We start from the raw sequence: 14935 nt of genomic DNA, 5'->3' as shown, positions 1-14935 counted from the left end.
TATTGTCCTTAGCTCTCTCAGAGTCATGTTTGGTCCAATGTGAGACATGGCTTCTATTCTCAGTTCAGCTGTTGGCTCATACAATTATCTAAGCTTTGACAAGTCACTTTACACCTCTGTTCCTCCTTTTGCTCATCTATAAAATGGACATTTGTCATGCTTACCCTCTTTTGTGAAGTGCTTTGCGATTTTACAAGTGAAAAGCTGCTATAAAAGTGTTCAATATTATGGGTACAGCAATATTCAGTGTACCACTGTTTGGTAAAGGGTAGGTTTAAGTTTTGAATTGTCCCCAAATGCAGTAAAATCTTGAAAAATATCTACTTCTATCATGTCCCTATATTATACTACATCTTTAAATAATTAACATCTTAAAATTTAGCAATGCATTACTGCAGATAACTAATAATATCTTCTTTATATATAAACGTCTTCGTACAGCCAGAATCTTAGTTTACTATTGTGATGCTTTGAGGGTTCACTCAGACCGAAAAGGGCTTCTCTCGCCACCTGCCCTGGGACCCTGATTGCCTCTGTGCTGTGCATCTTTGGCTCAGAACCCTGACACTAGCAGCATGCTCACAGCCCAGTGGTCTCACCCTGGTTCCACCCTTCTGGTTCCAGCTCTCCCCAAAAATGTCTCCTCTGTAGTGTCCAGTCCCTCTTACTGGACACTTACAGAGGTAACCCCAAGTTCACTGCCTCCTGAGAGCCAGTACATGCAACAGCTTGTTAGCTCACCTGGGGCTATAAACTCAACCTTAATAAATGGCACTGAGATGATTTATAGTAAACTAAGAATACATATATTAACAACAATCATAGATTTTAAGTGATTTCAAGAGAGAGTGACAGCAATCTCAAAAGGTTGCAAACAAAAGAAATATAGTATGCTTTCTAGTGTCTAAAATTCAATTCTAGCAAGATATAGCTTTGCCTAACAGTTTCTTACTCACACTAAGTTGTTAGCGTTCTCCAACTAGTTTAGTAGGAGGACTCATCTTTTGTAGATACAGCAAATTGGCTTCTTTGTTCTCCCAGGAGATGGATGACTCAAATATCTCTTTGCCCCCACATATATTAGCCCAAAGTTCATTGTCTCTGTTTCAAGAGCCAGGAAGGCTTCCTGAGGGGTACAGACTCCGTCTGTGGTTGTGATCATTAAGTGGTCTTCTCCCCTGCTTGTTGGCTTGATTTACCTTATATGTAAATGTACCTGCATTGTCCTCTGCCTGTGATCAAACTGGTGAGACAAGGAAAAAATGAGAGAAAACGGTTTTGCCTCCTATGTCTGTTTACAGACTACAAAACAATATCAGAGGGCATGCATAATTTCACAAACAACATTGTTACATACATTTAACGGTAATATTAATGACCAGCAGGGTGGTAGTTTTCAAATGACATATTACAAGACACCTGTTAAATGAATATCATGGCAATGATGTGTTGAGGGCAGTGAGTGTGTCAGGCCTATTGTGAGTTACAGTATAGTGTGTCCTCTGCCAGCAGGTATGGAGTGTCTCGCAGGGTCACAACTATATGCCAAATAATGGATGTATTGAAAAATATTCAGTGATAATGTTATTGTTTTAACAAGTGACAGGCTAAAATATATACTTTCACTTCCTTATGTGTGTTGTCGTTAACACCTTAGGTTATTAGAACTAAAATAGTTTATAAAAACAAATCTCCTATTCCCAGATTATGGTGCTAATTTATTTTTTGCACTACATTCAACTTGGACAATGAAATAAGACTAGTTTGTTTCACTTTTTGTTTCTAGTCACTTTTGTGGTTGTCATGAACTGTAAATACTAGTTATGAAAACAGTTCCTTTAATATTGGATTCTGTAAAACCACTTTTCAAATGCTTTATAAAATATGGGCCTAAATGATCGGAAAGGTGACCATTTAAGACTAGATAACTTTTTTTCTCAAATAATACCTGTCCAATGAGTACTATATTTCCATGTGTTTTTAAATTTACTTCTGTTTATATGCTGTGCTATATAAGGTAAAGATGAAGTGCCTCATAGTTCAATGCAGTCCCATGTCTTCAGGGTACAGCATCTTTTACTGTCTGTTTTGTTCCTGTATGATGGTTGTGTTCCTATCAGCCCATATTCACTGTTGTCATTTTTGACCCTGAGCTTTCTAGGAAGAGCTACATCAAACACATGGTTAAAAATTCATGTCTCTATCTTGGGGATTTATTCGTTGAGATCATTGCTGCCTCAGCAGGATACTGAGCTTAAGGATTTTTGTCTTGATAACAGGGGTGGAGCACTGCTGTTCCCTCTTGCAGGCACCCCAGAATATTGTCTTTAGGAGTTTCTGTTCACACAAAATCCAGCTCGAAGTCCCGCCCTAGAACTGAGTTATAACAAAAACACTCCTTCCTGTGATGTACAGGTTCATGCTCAAATTAAGTTTTCTTTTGGCTGTGACTTTCTTCCTCTTGGCATGCTGATTGTTCCTTATCTCCCCTGTTTCCCACCTGGAGTTTACAGCTTTCCGACTCCTCACTATCTCTAGGAGGTAGGATTAAAATTCTTGAGCCTCAATTCCTCCTCTTGTCCACAACTTCTTGTACTTATTGCTTTTATAGGTTGGAGTTGCTAAGACCATTTACTGTTTGGTGAAGGACATCCCCATTTGCCCTTGCTTGTGTGCAGGGGTTTTGTAGTAGCTCTGCATAATTCTTTGAGAGATGCCCCATGCACACGACCAAAAAAATTTTACTATGCTTTCCTGTTCAGAATAGAATATGAATCTCGCTCTTGTGAGCTCCCAGCTTCATGCAACTTTCCTCAACTTTCAGGCACTGCCAGGGAGCTAGAAGAAGAGTGGGTGCAGCAGAGGCAGGATAAAAGCAAGGAGTCTCTGCCTGACTGGCCCTAGCCTCTGCAATTTTCCAACAGTCCACAAATTCTTGGGACAGAATCCTCTGTTCCTTGTACTGGGAGAGTGAAAACCCCCATGCCCTTCACCTTTCCCTATTTCCCTGCCCACTTCTGCCTCCACACACCACCTGATCTCAGTGTGAGGGGAACTTCAGAGTTAAGATCCCTTCCTGCATGGGAGAGAAGGGAACTGGGTCCTTTCTTAACACAGTTTCAAACAGCACTCCCTCTGAATTGGTTTAGGATATATATTGGCCAGCCATGTGGACAAAGGCCAAATCATGTTCCAAACCCTTCTCAGAAACTGTCCTTACGGTGAGGCTTTGGTTTTCAAATATGACCTGGTAGTGTAAAGACAGGCACCATCTCTCTAGGGAGGCCAACTGTTTTGCTGGTTCCTGAGCCACCCTCAAGCTGGGATTGTTTTTACTTCCAAGCCTCAGACGAGATGTTAAACTAAGATCCTGTCTGCCCATCCTCTTTCTGAATATGGGAGAATATAACCCCAGTGTCCTGACTGATAGTGCTTCTCTCAGTGAAACTAATCTGTGTCTGACCTTCCTTGTTCTATGCAGTGACTGCACAACCTGTATTATTATAATTTATATAGCATCATAAGTGTAAATGACTCTGTACAATAGGAGGACTGTGTGTATTTAAGTGCCTCCATTAGAAATATTACACCTCTCTGCCAGAAACCTGCATAACAATGGAAGTTGAAAGATCAGAGTTAGATTTTTGTCATGTTGTGGCAAATTACCAGTGAAGCCCATTATTAATGCAGTACCCTTCTTCAACTTTCACCAGGTATCTTGTATTGGCCGTGCGAGGAACCTTCAGAGTATCTCCGATTCTGAAAGCTCAGCAGCTGGATAAGCTCCCTAAAGAGCAACGAGACCGGGAAATCCAGAGGTGGAGGTCAAGAAAACAAGGCATCCCAACCACATCTGTGGTATCACCCAGTGATGAGGTTGACCGAACCAACAGTAATTTACATGTGTCACAGTTTCTGGGCCAAGCAGCAGTTACACCCCATGGGAATAACGATACCCAGGGACTCTCGACTCCTGAAATGAATCACCTCAGGGACTGGATGCTAAATGGAGAAGGTAATTCTTCCACCAGGAGGTGCGCAGGGGAAGAAACTACTGCTGCCAACTTCTTAGCAAGACCCTGTCCTGGGCAAGATCTACTTGAGCCCACTAGAATACCATCTCCTGGGCTGTTCGCTAGCCAGCTGACAAGTGATAACGCTGAAGAACTTACCCCTGGAAGCCATCGGAGGTCTGTGAGCTCAGTGACACTGTAAAAGATTTGCGGTGGCAGGTGTTTGAACTCTGGACATATTGTGCTGCTGCTGTGCGGCCCACATCTGTGAAATGCACAGTTTGGATGAAAACCAAAGATGTTGCTCCCCAGGGAACATTTTCCCTTCACAATAATGGTAGTCGATGTGTTGATTAAATGGTAACTACATGCTTAGTTCAGTGAGAGGGAATCATCCTCTAGGTCTTTCCTTAAAGCAGCAAATCCCATTCCAGCTCCTTTCAAGCTCTGCTGCTTTTTCAAGGGGCACCAGCAACTTAAAAATCACACTTCTGTCTGACAATGTGTTATCTCCTACTGTTACAAGTGATACCTAAGATGACTGTAACAGAAAGAAATTAGAAAAAATGGTATATTTTTCAGTCTGTATGCTTTATGCATGTAACAATACTGTGTAGATAGTGAGTTTCACTGCTTCCCTTTTATAGTCTGTTTCACCCTTTTTGTCTGGGTTGATCTTCTACACAGCAGTAGAGGGCAGTGAAGAAAAGATTTTAATAAACAGAAAAATGTGCATATAAAATTACAACAACAAAAAAACTGGCAGGAGAACTTCAAGGGAGGTGTAGACTTGTACTTTTGAAAACTACCTAATTTAAACCAAAAAGTGAAATAGAAATATATTAACCCCCGCCAAATTTCAATTCAAGTAAATATTCAACCTAACTAGAATTCTCCTAGCTTTTTCATTTGGAGATAGTGTTCCTCCCTTCTTGCCCTATACTATTATGGAGTGTTGCTGTGTTCTGTCAGACACACATAATGTTCTACCCCAGAACTGGATGCAGTCAATGATAGATGTGAACATCCCTATGTGTTTATCGATATTCTTGGGATCGTTTTGAGAGGAAATTTGCTGAAGAGAGAGAAAATATTTTAATAGTGAACTATACAAATCTATACCAGATCTGAGAGTCAGGCAAGTAAATTACTTTGAATGTGAGATATACAATATGAAAGGGTGCTAATCACATTATCGTCGTAATAGCAAGTGGTGAGTAAAATGTGGTGTGTCTTCAAGACTTTTAAAAAATACATCTCTAGATCTTTTTCAATACCTCAAAGTAATAAGAATAATCATAAATGACTCCAACATTACTAGCTGTTGTAATGCAGTGAATGATGTCTCTATTGTTTCTCATAGAAATACTGACTTATTAGCACTGTGTCAAGTTGCAGGATGTCACAGGAAAATCTTCACAATGTGGGGCTTAAACTGAACCCAATCATGCACTAAATCTATCTTGCCTGGCACCTGTGACTCAACCACTGACTCTCTATTTTAGAAATATTTTTAGCCTTTTATATATGTATTATTTTAGCTAATTTATTATGACACATCACAATGTGTGATCCCTTTTTAATAACCCATTTAGCAAACACTCATTTGGCTTTCAGTGTATTCTGAGGACTACTGTAACTAATATCTTCAAGTTGTGGTTACTTTAAAACAAGTCAGGCAGGACTGAATATCATGCCGAGCACTTAGATTTGTACTAAAACTGTAGCTCATTTATAACTGTAACCAGTACAGTATTGTCTGCTCTGATGGAAGTAGAAGGCCATTGAGAAAGAGATTTTGTGTGTGTGATATGTGAATGAAGGGAATTAGATGTAGTTGAGATTTTTTGTTAATGGGATGTGAGATTGCTCAGTGGCTAGGAATGAATTCTTTGGTGACTATATTTGATATCAACTCTTTTCCACTCCAAGCAGTGGTTTTATGTGATCTAGTCCATTTTCTCTGAATTCAGGGAAATGAGGTGCCATTCACCAGTTTTTTCTCATGTATTTTATGATGACAAAATGTGGAATATTTCCACTGTAATAAAATTGCTACATTTATGACTCAGAGTGTTATTCATGATGAGCCTTACCTGATGGGGGGAAAAGTAATAATACCAAGCTCTTTTATTTCATGCTTTTAATCAACAGATCGCAACGTGTTTTAGAAAGAAGGTTGTTATCATTATCCCCATTTTAAAGATGGGGAGACTGAGGATACAAGGTCACCCAGCAGCCAGTGGCCAAGACAAGATCTCCTGAGTCCTATTCTAGAGCTTTATCCACCAGGTCACACTGGCAACTTGTTCAGGGCAAAATAATGGATACCTTGTAGGTCTATGTGGGTGTATGGAGAGGATACAGGGGGGAGCCAAGACCAGTTCAAGCAAACCTGGGGACTGCAGTGGAGTCTCTTAATTGAGTCCCCTGTCTACAAGCCACAAGAATCAATGTGTGATTTTTCTTCTCACCACCAGAGAAATTGCTGTGCCATACAGGCTGCCCTCTCAGCTGGGAAGCCAAGAGCATTTGGGGGCGGGAACGTGTCCAGAACTGGTTTGAGGATGCAGTGCAGGGAATAACAGTTCTCTGTTAAACAGGAAGAAAGAGGATTTCCTGCCATGTGCTCACCTGTCTGAATGTATCCAGAGGTTCCATGATGCTTAGGGCCACCTATGATACAGCGTGAGAGAGAGACTGTGCCTGCCCAAAGAATTTACAATCAGAAATATTTACTCCTAGAGGAATGAGTAGAAGTTTGCAAGTGTGCCTTTTAATCTACTTGTCAACAAGCTACCTGCTAGTGCCATCAAGTGGTAGATGATTACAATAAATGGCTCAATTTACTCCTCTATCTGTGGAATCGACTGTGGTCTTCAATACCAGAAAGCTCTGTAGCATCAGAACAGTGTAAACAACCCACTCATTTGGGGAGTAGAGGCAGAGTGAACCAATGTAGCCCACAAAATGCAAGGGACCAGGCAAGGGACTCAGAAGCCTAGCAGGACACTAGCTGGAGAGTAAAGCAGTCCTCTGGCAGCTCTCCACTTGGGGTGAGAAAGGTGGCAACGCTGTTACCTGCCTTAGGCTCAGAGCCAAATCAAAGCCCAAAGTGGATTTATTTCCCATGGGGCTGTTTTGTTTGCTTGACAGAGGTTGCATATTTTTATGAATCTAAATGCACCATGGCTTATTTAAATGAGTCCTTTTCAGGACACACTCCATCAGTTCTAGTGTGAACGGTCAAAAAGCAGAGTGGGTCTCTAGCATTTTCATTTGCCTGCTGCTGGTATCAACTTCATTGTTTCATTTAGATGGCCCACAAAATATTACAAATGAATGAGTCTCAATTAAAATTGCCACGTAATCTTCTTTTGGTCTGTGACACTTTATCATAATAAAGTAATTGCACAAACAACAATGCTTCAAGCCACATATAGGAGGCACTGTTACCTATGAGACAAACTGAAGGTGACTTCTCTTATGTAAGTGACCAGCTCTCTCACTTACACAAGGCTATCCACAAAATAATGCAAACTACCCCCGAGCTGCTTACAATGATCAGAGAAAAGCCATCCATCGTGTTACAGGAGGGGACTTTTAAGTGCATGGGGATGGAGGTGTGCACATACCCTGTTATGCTTTAACTGAATTTGTGCTTGTACCTCTTAGTGCAACATTTTGGAAATGTGCCCTTTGGCCTACTAAATATTGGCTGTAATTGTTCGGATTAAAAGCCCGAAAGAAGAAGAGGTGGAGGGAAGACACAATTTGCTCTTTTGTTCAGCGCAAGTATAACAGTAATATTATATACAGAGAGATGGGTGTAACACCGCAGCAAAGAATGTTTTGCCTAAAGGATAAATTGCCATATATTTTGCAACTTGTGTGCTACATCTGTAATGTTTAATTCATTTGTGTGATTGCAGTACCAGGCACTGTAGAAGTACAAAGCTGTTTGCTTTGGAGGGTGGGGGGGTCGATGACTGAAGACAGGATGCGGTGTGAATTAGATACTTGCACCCGGTGCTGATGACTAAAAATGTAAATGATAAGATAAGAGACTCTTGAAGATAATTATCCCAGAGAATGGAAGAGAGAGGCCTGACCAAATAACACTGATGATCAATAAAGTATTTTTGACGTTAACTGGTGATTGGAACTCACAGCAATTATCAGTACATGAACCAAATGTGACTAGGACTTGTCGTCTAACTATTATAATCTACACCTGATTATCGTCAGTTACATAGACAAGCCAGGCATGGAAAACAGAGATTGAATTTATTATGCTTTCAAAATGAAAATGACTTGGAGCTGATTCTGTGTTGCCTTAAAGCCCCAAGAACTAGCTCCTGTATAAGGCAGCTCCCCCCAAGCATAGAGCTGCTAGAGAAGCCCTTGCCAAGCTCCTCCATTTGGGGGGGATGGGAGGGAGGTGCCAGGGTGCGGTAAGGCAGGAGTGTGGCCCATAGCACAATGCTCTAAGGCCCACAGGTAGCCTGGGGCTGCACCCACCCCCAAATATGGGAGGCACGTGGCTGAGCACAGGGATGGACTAACTGAGAATTAAGGCCTAAATGCTTCTCTTGATATCAGCAATGGCCCCTTCACTGGACACCATCTAATGTGTTTTAATCTCATAGAGTTACAAAGAAGAATCCACCTTCTACACTTGCCAGCTAATTCAAACCCCTCCTATACACCCTTCCATGCTTCCATTCCCTTGCTGCCACCCTAACTTCTGCTCCATCAACCAAGAAACTCAGCTTGATACACAACCCCCCTTGATCCCCACCTGACTCAGCCTCTTTGTGCTGGTTGAACCTGGCTCTCCCTGCTGACTCAGCACCTGTTTCTGCTTTCTGTTCTATTAATTTAGATGGAATATATGGGCTAAAACTGTTTACATAACCCAGTTACTGGCCAACATTACACAGTGTTAAACAAGGTCCAGGGTTTAGAATAGAGACCTCAATCCACAGACTACAATGGCCAATACACTATAAAATTCGTGCCTAAGGTTAGAAATGTATTGATTGAAGCACATAAAAGGAAAAGAATCAAAATGAATTAAAGAGCATTGAAGCTGAAATCGTTTATACAAAACAACCAAAACCTCCCTTTTTGGAGACCATGAATATTGGTTACAGTCCCTTATTCAGTCAAACAGTCCTTCCTGGTGTGGAAGAAAGGGTTAATGCTGCTGAGCAATTCTGAATCAGGAATGATAGTCACTTTCCTGCTTTAGACAAAACCAACGGACACAGAAGGCAAAGAAGAAATAGGATTGTAAAGAGGAGGGAAATATAGTTTTTGTTGATGTTCTCAGAATGCAGCGTGGCTGGTCGGTCACGGTTAGATGCTTTGAGCCAGCAAATTGGCCACAACGAGTGTGGCTCTGGACCCTGGCTTACTTCCCCAGCCAAAGGACATCAGCTGGTTGATCTGGTCAAGTCCGTCTCCTTCACTGGTCCTTCTCAGACCAGGCAGACCTGAATGAGCCATCTCATCTCACCATGCTGGTGCCATGCAGTACAGTTTATTTCAGGATCAGGTGAAAAGCAGAGAGGGCAAGAAAATTGGGGAGGAAGAGAAAGGAAAGCACAAGAGAAGATCTCATAAGTATCAGGTTTGGGTCCTCGCTGGTGTCGTGATGAGGGTCAGGTGTCCCCACTGGAGTATCAAGGACTGCTGTCATGGCAACAATTCTTCTGCTACAGCTGCAATGTTGGTAAGAGATGTTCCCCCCGCTCCCATAATCATTTTTTCTTAAGGGCCCCAAAAAGGCAATGGGTGGGATAACATATCCTCTTGTTGTTTTGTCCACCAATTAGGCCTAATATCCGACGCACCAGTTTTGAGTGGTTTACTGTTTAAATATATTCAGTCTTTCTGTTTCCTCACCTCTTCCCTGAAACAGTTTTATATTACTGATCACTGTGATGATTCATAAACCTTTACCTACTTTTCATCAGTCAGGCTAACAATTCATGTAGGCCTACTAGGTCTCAATTATTACATCATCTCTCCCTAGGTGGGTCTCCTTTCGCTCTCGCTCCCAGATCTGAAAGCCTTGGGATTGACACTGGGTTTCACCCCGCCCTCTCCTACCACTTTCCCATCTTTACCCTCTTTGTCCTTCCCATCCCACTCCATCTGCTTCAACATCCATTCTGCCTGGCCACTAACTTCAGTTTACCCCCGGCCCTGCTTTCCATCCTCCTTACTCCCTACCTGTAATGCCTGCTTCGCTCTCCCTCCATCCTCAATCCCCACCCTTTATCCCATACAGCTTCATTTTCCACATCAACTTGTCTGAATCTGCTACATCTCCAGCCCTCCTATTCACCACCACCATTTAATCTCCCCCATGCAGTGTCTTGATTGCTCCTAATCTGGTCTCTAATAAGCACTGTTCTTGCTCTGATCTCTGAATTTCTTTTCTGCAGACAGCGTTGTGCCATTTCCTCCCCAGAAACAGAATTAACGCTTTGAGAACTCCCTTTGCCTCTCCATCCTTTCTCTTTCCCATCCCTAGTTCAAGCCCATTGGCCTTCATGCCAACATTATTCTGAGGTCTCTCTCCTCTTGTGTTCCTAACCCTTTGGCCTGTTCCTTTTGACACCATCCCCTCCCAATTGGCGGCATCTTTCTTTCCTCCAATGGCTCGTTTCCCTGTGCCTGAAAGCATGCTCCTATCTTTCCTGTGCTGAAAAATCCTTCCTTAACCCCACCTACCTCTTGCCCTTTGTCTATAAAATCCTTGAGCATGCTGACTACTCTAGCTGCTTAGGCTGCCTTGCTTCCCCTCCAATCTGGCATTCACTCTATATTTCATGAAAACTGTGCTTACTAATGATCTCCTCTCTGCTAGGTCAGATAGGCACTTCTCTATTCTTATTCTCATAAAAAAGGCACGGTAACAGCTAAGCTTTAGTGGGTAGGAGAAAAACAATGCATGTCTTTAGGATTACTTCTATAAATCTGTGATAATGGAAAAGGGTGCATGGTGGATACTTGAAGCTAATTTAGAATAGCCTACAGGAGAGCCAATAACATATACATAATGGATGCTTTTTTTATGGGTTGGAGTCCAAGGAGCATGTCTGACTATATGTTTTAAACTCCATGTAAGTTGACAGTGATCTATAAATTATCATAATGACAAACTAAACTCTCAGGGAGAAATCTTGGCCCTCCTGGTGTGGATGGGGGCTTTAACATTAGCTTCACTGGGGCCAGGATTTCACTCTCTTGTGTTTCATGTCTTCTGTCTTATGTGCTTGCAATTCTCATTGGGCAGGATTCTGCCCTCAGTTATATCTGTGGAACCCCACTGGGAGTTTGAAACGTAGCTGAAGGCAGAATTGGGCTCATGAGATTTAAGGTACATGGGTGGCAATTGCTTGATATCTAGTCCCATAGACATCTGTAGTGCATTAGCACATACTGTAATGTATTTAGAGCATCATTCTAAATGTGCTATCAGTTGACTCTGGGGCCAATCCAAAAGAACCAAAGTGCAGAGCATGCATTATCCCAGAACATTTCCTAAAAAAACCTTTAAATAAATAGGTGACTGTGTGGCTAGGTCAGTGGTAGTGTAGCCAGTGCTTCATATTTTTGTGCTGGTTTTCTTTCCAGTAGAACTAATTCAATTCTACTTAGCTCTAAAGAAACCAGGTGCAAACTCCTTTACGTGTACTGGTTTTATTTAAAACAAATAAGCACACATGTAAATCAATAAGGCTGAGGTCAAGTGAATAGGGCTCAATTAAAAGCAGTTAAATTCAGTGTAACTCTATTAGAGCCCACCCTGTTCCTCTAATCTGTTAATTCTACAGGAGCTTGCCAGGAAGGTTTCCCAGCATGAACATACCCTGCCATCTGAGCAGGCACGCCCTTGCTGGGTCCAGCCACCCAAGGGGCAAGAATCTCATTTCCTTGAGTCTAAATTTTGAATTTCTTGACGAGCCAAAAGAGTAGATCCTCAGTTCTGTCCTTTGTACCACTGATGCAGAGCAGGAGGGGATGAGTAAAGGTGCGTGGCACCTTGATCAAGCCTGCACAATATCACAAGAGGTGAGGGGCACTTTGTTCGGTAGCCAGGGCCATTTAGAGGTTTATAGCTCAAATCCCTAAACTCCACCCAGAGGCCATTGCACATCGTGGAGTACCCAGGTAATGTGCTCTCTGTGACGTCATTCCTAAGCAATCATCCATGTTCCATACCAGCTTAAATTTGAAGGACCATAAGGTGCATCCCTGTGCACTTAAGAGATGGCAATAACTTTGTTTGGCATCTTAGCTTTGAGGAGAGGAGATGAAGAGGGTCAAGGGTGATCTCTCTCTCTCTCTCTCAAAAATGTTGGATGTCCAAAAAAACATGGGGGCCTGGTACTCAGCCCAGCCTTAACCAGGCCTCCTCCTTCATAACCCACAATTTTGCAGTCACAAACAAGTACATAGACATCAGAATGACCTAAATTGCACCTGCAATTTAGGGTCAATCTTAAATTTAGTCCTTGCCCCGCTGCCCCAGATATCCAGCTAAACTTCCTGTCTTTATAGCACTTTCCTTTGGAGATTCTCAAAGAATAAAGACAAGTACTATTTTCTGGGAGAAGAAAGAAATATTTAGGATCCGATTGCAAATTTGGAAGGGAATATATTTTAAAGGGAGGTAAGGTTTTACCCTATATGGTTGTCATTTATTAGCTCTCTAGTCTTTACTCTGATTTTTCCTCTCCCCGATGCCTGTGCATTTAATTGATCGCTTGCATGTGGAAGCAAACGAAAAAATAAACATCATGTATTTAAAAATTAGGTATGAATATTCATGAGCATATAGAAACACATGTTGTATCCCTGGTGATATTATTGGTGTGTACTACATTATATGTTAGTGAATCTGACATTATGAAATTAATCAAACTGTAATCTTCTCATTTACACTAGTTTCTGTGCCCATCTCCTGGACCACTGTGACGTTCTGTATCTTGTGGGGGAAACCCTACAACCCCATGTTATCCTTATAATATGATTGTGTGGTATCTAATGCAAAGTTTGTCATGTTGGGTGTCTTCGGAAGGCTCATGATGCACAGAGCATTGTTGTTATAGTAATTGTTGTTACAGTAATATTATAGGTTATAATTTCATGTATATAGTTATGAGGCTGAAAATGTATCCTCATAGCTTAAAGCAAGCCCAAGCAAAAACTCTCTAAGAGCAGAGGGGCAGTTCACACCTCATCAAGGCATGTATGGGACAAACCCAGCCCAGCCTCACAGGAACAAAGAACGCTGGCCTAGGCAGCAACAAAAGGATCTGTTGGACTCTCGAGTGAGTCACCTCCCTTCCTTTGGTCAATTTGGGACTGTGATGAGGTAATGCTCACCTGACTCTGAATGGGGGAGGGGGGGCAAAGCCAAGGGGGAAGAAAGAACATGATAAAAGGGAGAGACGTTTGCCACGCTCTTTCTCTCTCTTCCACCTATGTCTACAAACACCATCACCACCAAGGACTGAAGCACTGATCAAAGGGGAGAGTCTGGCCGAAGGCAACCAGCCAGCCTGTGGCAAGAAGCATCTAAGTTTATAAGGGTATTGAAAGTGTTAAGATCAGCTTAGAATGCATTTTGCTTTTATTTCATTTGACTAAATCTGACTTATGTTTTGACTTATCACTTAAAATCTGTCTTTATAGGTAATAAATCTGTTTGTTTATTCTACCTGAAGTAGTGTGTTTGGTTTGAAGCATGTCAGAGACTCCCCTTGGGATAACAAGCCTGGTACATATCAATTTCTTTGTTAAACTGGTGAACTCATAAGTTTGCAATGTCCAGCAGGCATAACTGGACACTGCAAGACAGAGGTTCCTAGGGTTGTGTTGGGGACCGGAGATATTGGCTAGTGTCATTCGTTTGCAGGGAGCAGCTTACCTGCCAGAGGCTGTGTGTGAACAGCACAGGAGTGGGGGTTCTCACAGTAAAGCAGGGTAAGGCTGTGTCAAGGTTCCTCCCCCACTCTGAACTCTAGGGTACAGATGTGGGGATCTGCATGAAAAACCTCCTAAGCTTATCTTTACCAGCTTAGGTCAAAACTTCCCCAAGGTACAAAATATTACACCCTTTGTCCTTGGATTGGCTGCTGCCACCACCAAACTAATACTGGTTACTGGGGAAGAGCTGTTTGGAAACGTCTTTCCCCCCAAAATACTTCCCAAAACCTTGCACCCCACTTCCTGGACAAGGTTTGGTAAAAAGCCTCACCCATTTGCCTAGGTGACTACAGACCCAGACCCTTGGATCTTAAGAACAATGAACAATCCTCCCAACACTTGCACCCCCCCTTTCCTGGGAAATGTTGGATAAAAAGCCTCACCAATTTGCATAGGTGACCACAGACCCAAACCCTTGGATCTGAGAACAATGAAAAAGCATTCAGTTTTCTTACAAGAAGACTTTTAATAGAAATAGAAGGAAATAGAAGTAAAGAAATCCCCCCTGTAAAATCAGGATGGTAGATACCTTACAGGGTAATTAGATTCAAAACATAGAGAACCCCTCTAGGCAAAACCTTAAGTTACAAAAAAGATACACAGACAGAAATAGTTATTCTATTCAGCACAGTTCTTTTCTCAGCCATTTAAAGAAATCATAATCTAACACGTACCTAGCCAGATTACTTACTAAAAGTTCTAAGACTCCATTCCTGTTCTGTCCCCAGCAAAAACAGCATATAGACAGACAGAGACCCTTTGTTTCTCTCCCTCCTCCCAGCTTTTGAAAGTATCTTGTCTCCTCATTGGTCTTTTGGTCAGGTGCCAGCGAGGTTACCTTTAGCTTCTTAACCCTTTACAGGTGAGAGGAGCTTTCCCCTGGCCAGGAGGGATTTCAAAGGGGTTTACCCTTC

General features: G+C 42.1%; 1 protein-coding gene across 1 annotated transcript in view; it reads left to right on the top strand.

Moving 5' to 3' along the window:
- ATP10B (ATPase phospholipid transporting 10B (putative)) overlaps positions 1-6063 on the top strand; it is an 88795-nt gene extending 82732 nt beyond the window's left edge. Inside the window, exon 21 of the mRNA XM_084636531.1 lies at positions 3714-6063. Within this exon, the coding sequence (XP_084492657.1) occupies positions 3714-4215 (502 nt within the window). The 3' untranslated portion in view covers positions 4216-6063. The remainder of the gene's footprint in view (positions 1-3713) is intronic.
- The last annotated feature ends 8872 nt before the right edge of the window (positions 6064-14935 follow it).

This window comes from Lepidochelys olivacea (assembly GCF_965140295.1).
Source record: "Lepidochelys olivacea isolate rLepOli2 genome assembly, chromosome: 8".
In the NCBI taxonomy this organism is placed as follows: domain Eukaryota; kingdom Metazoa; phylum Chordata; order Testudines; family Cheloniidae; genus Lepidochelys; species Lepidochelys olivacea.
The sequence above is the reverse complement of the archived record's forward strand: the minus strand, read 5'-3'. Positions and strand labels throughout refer to the sequence as shown.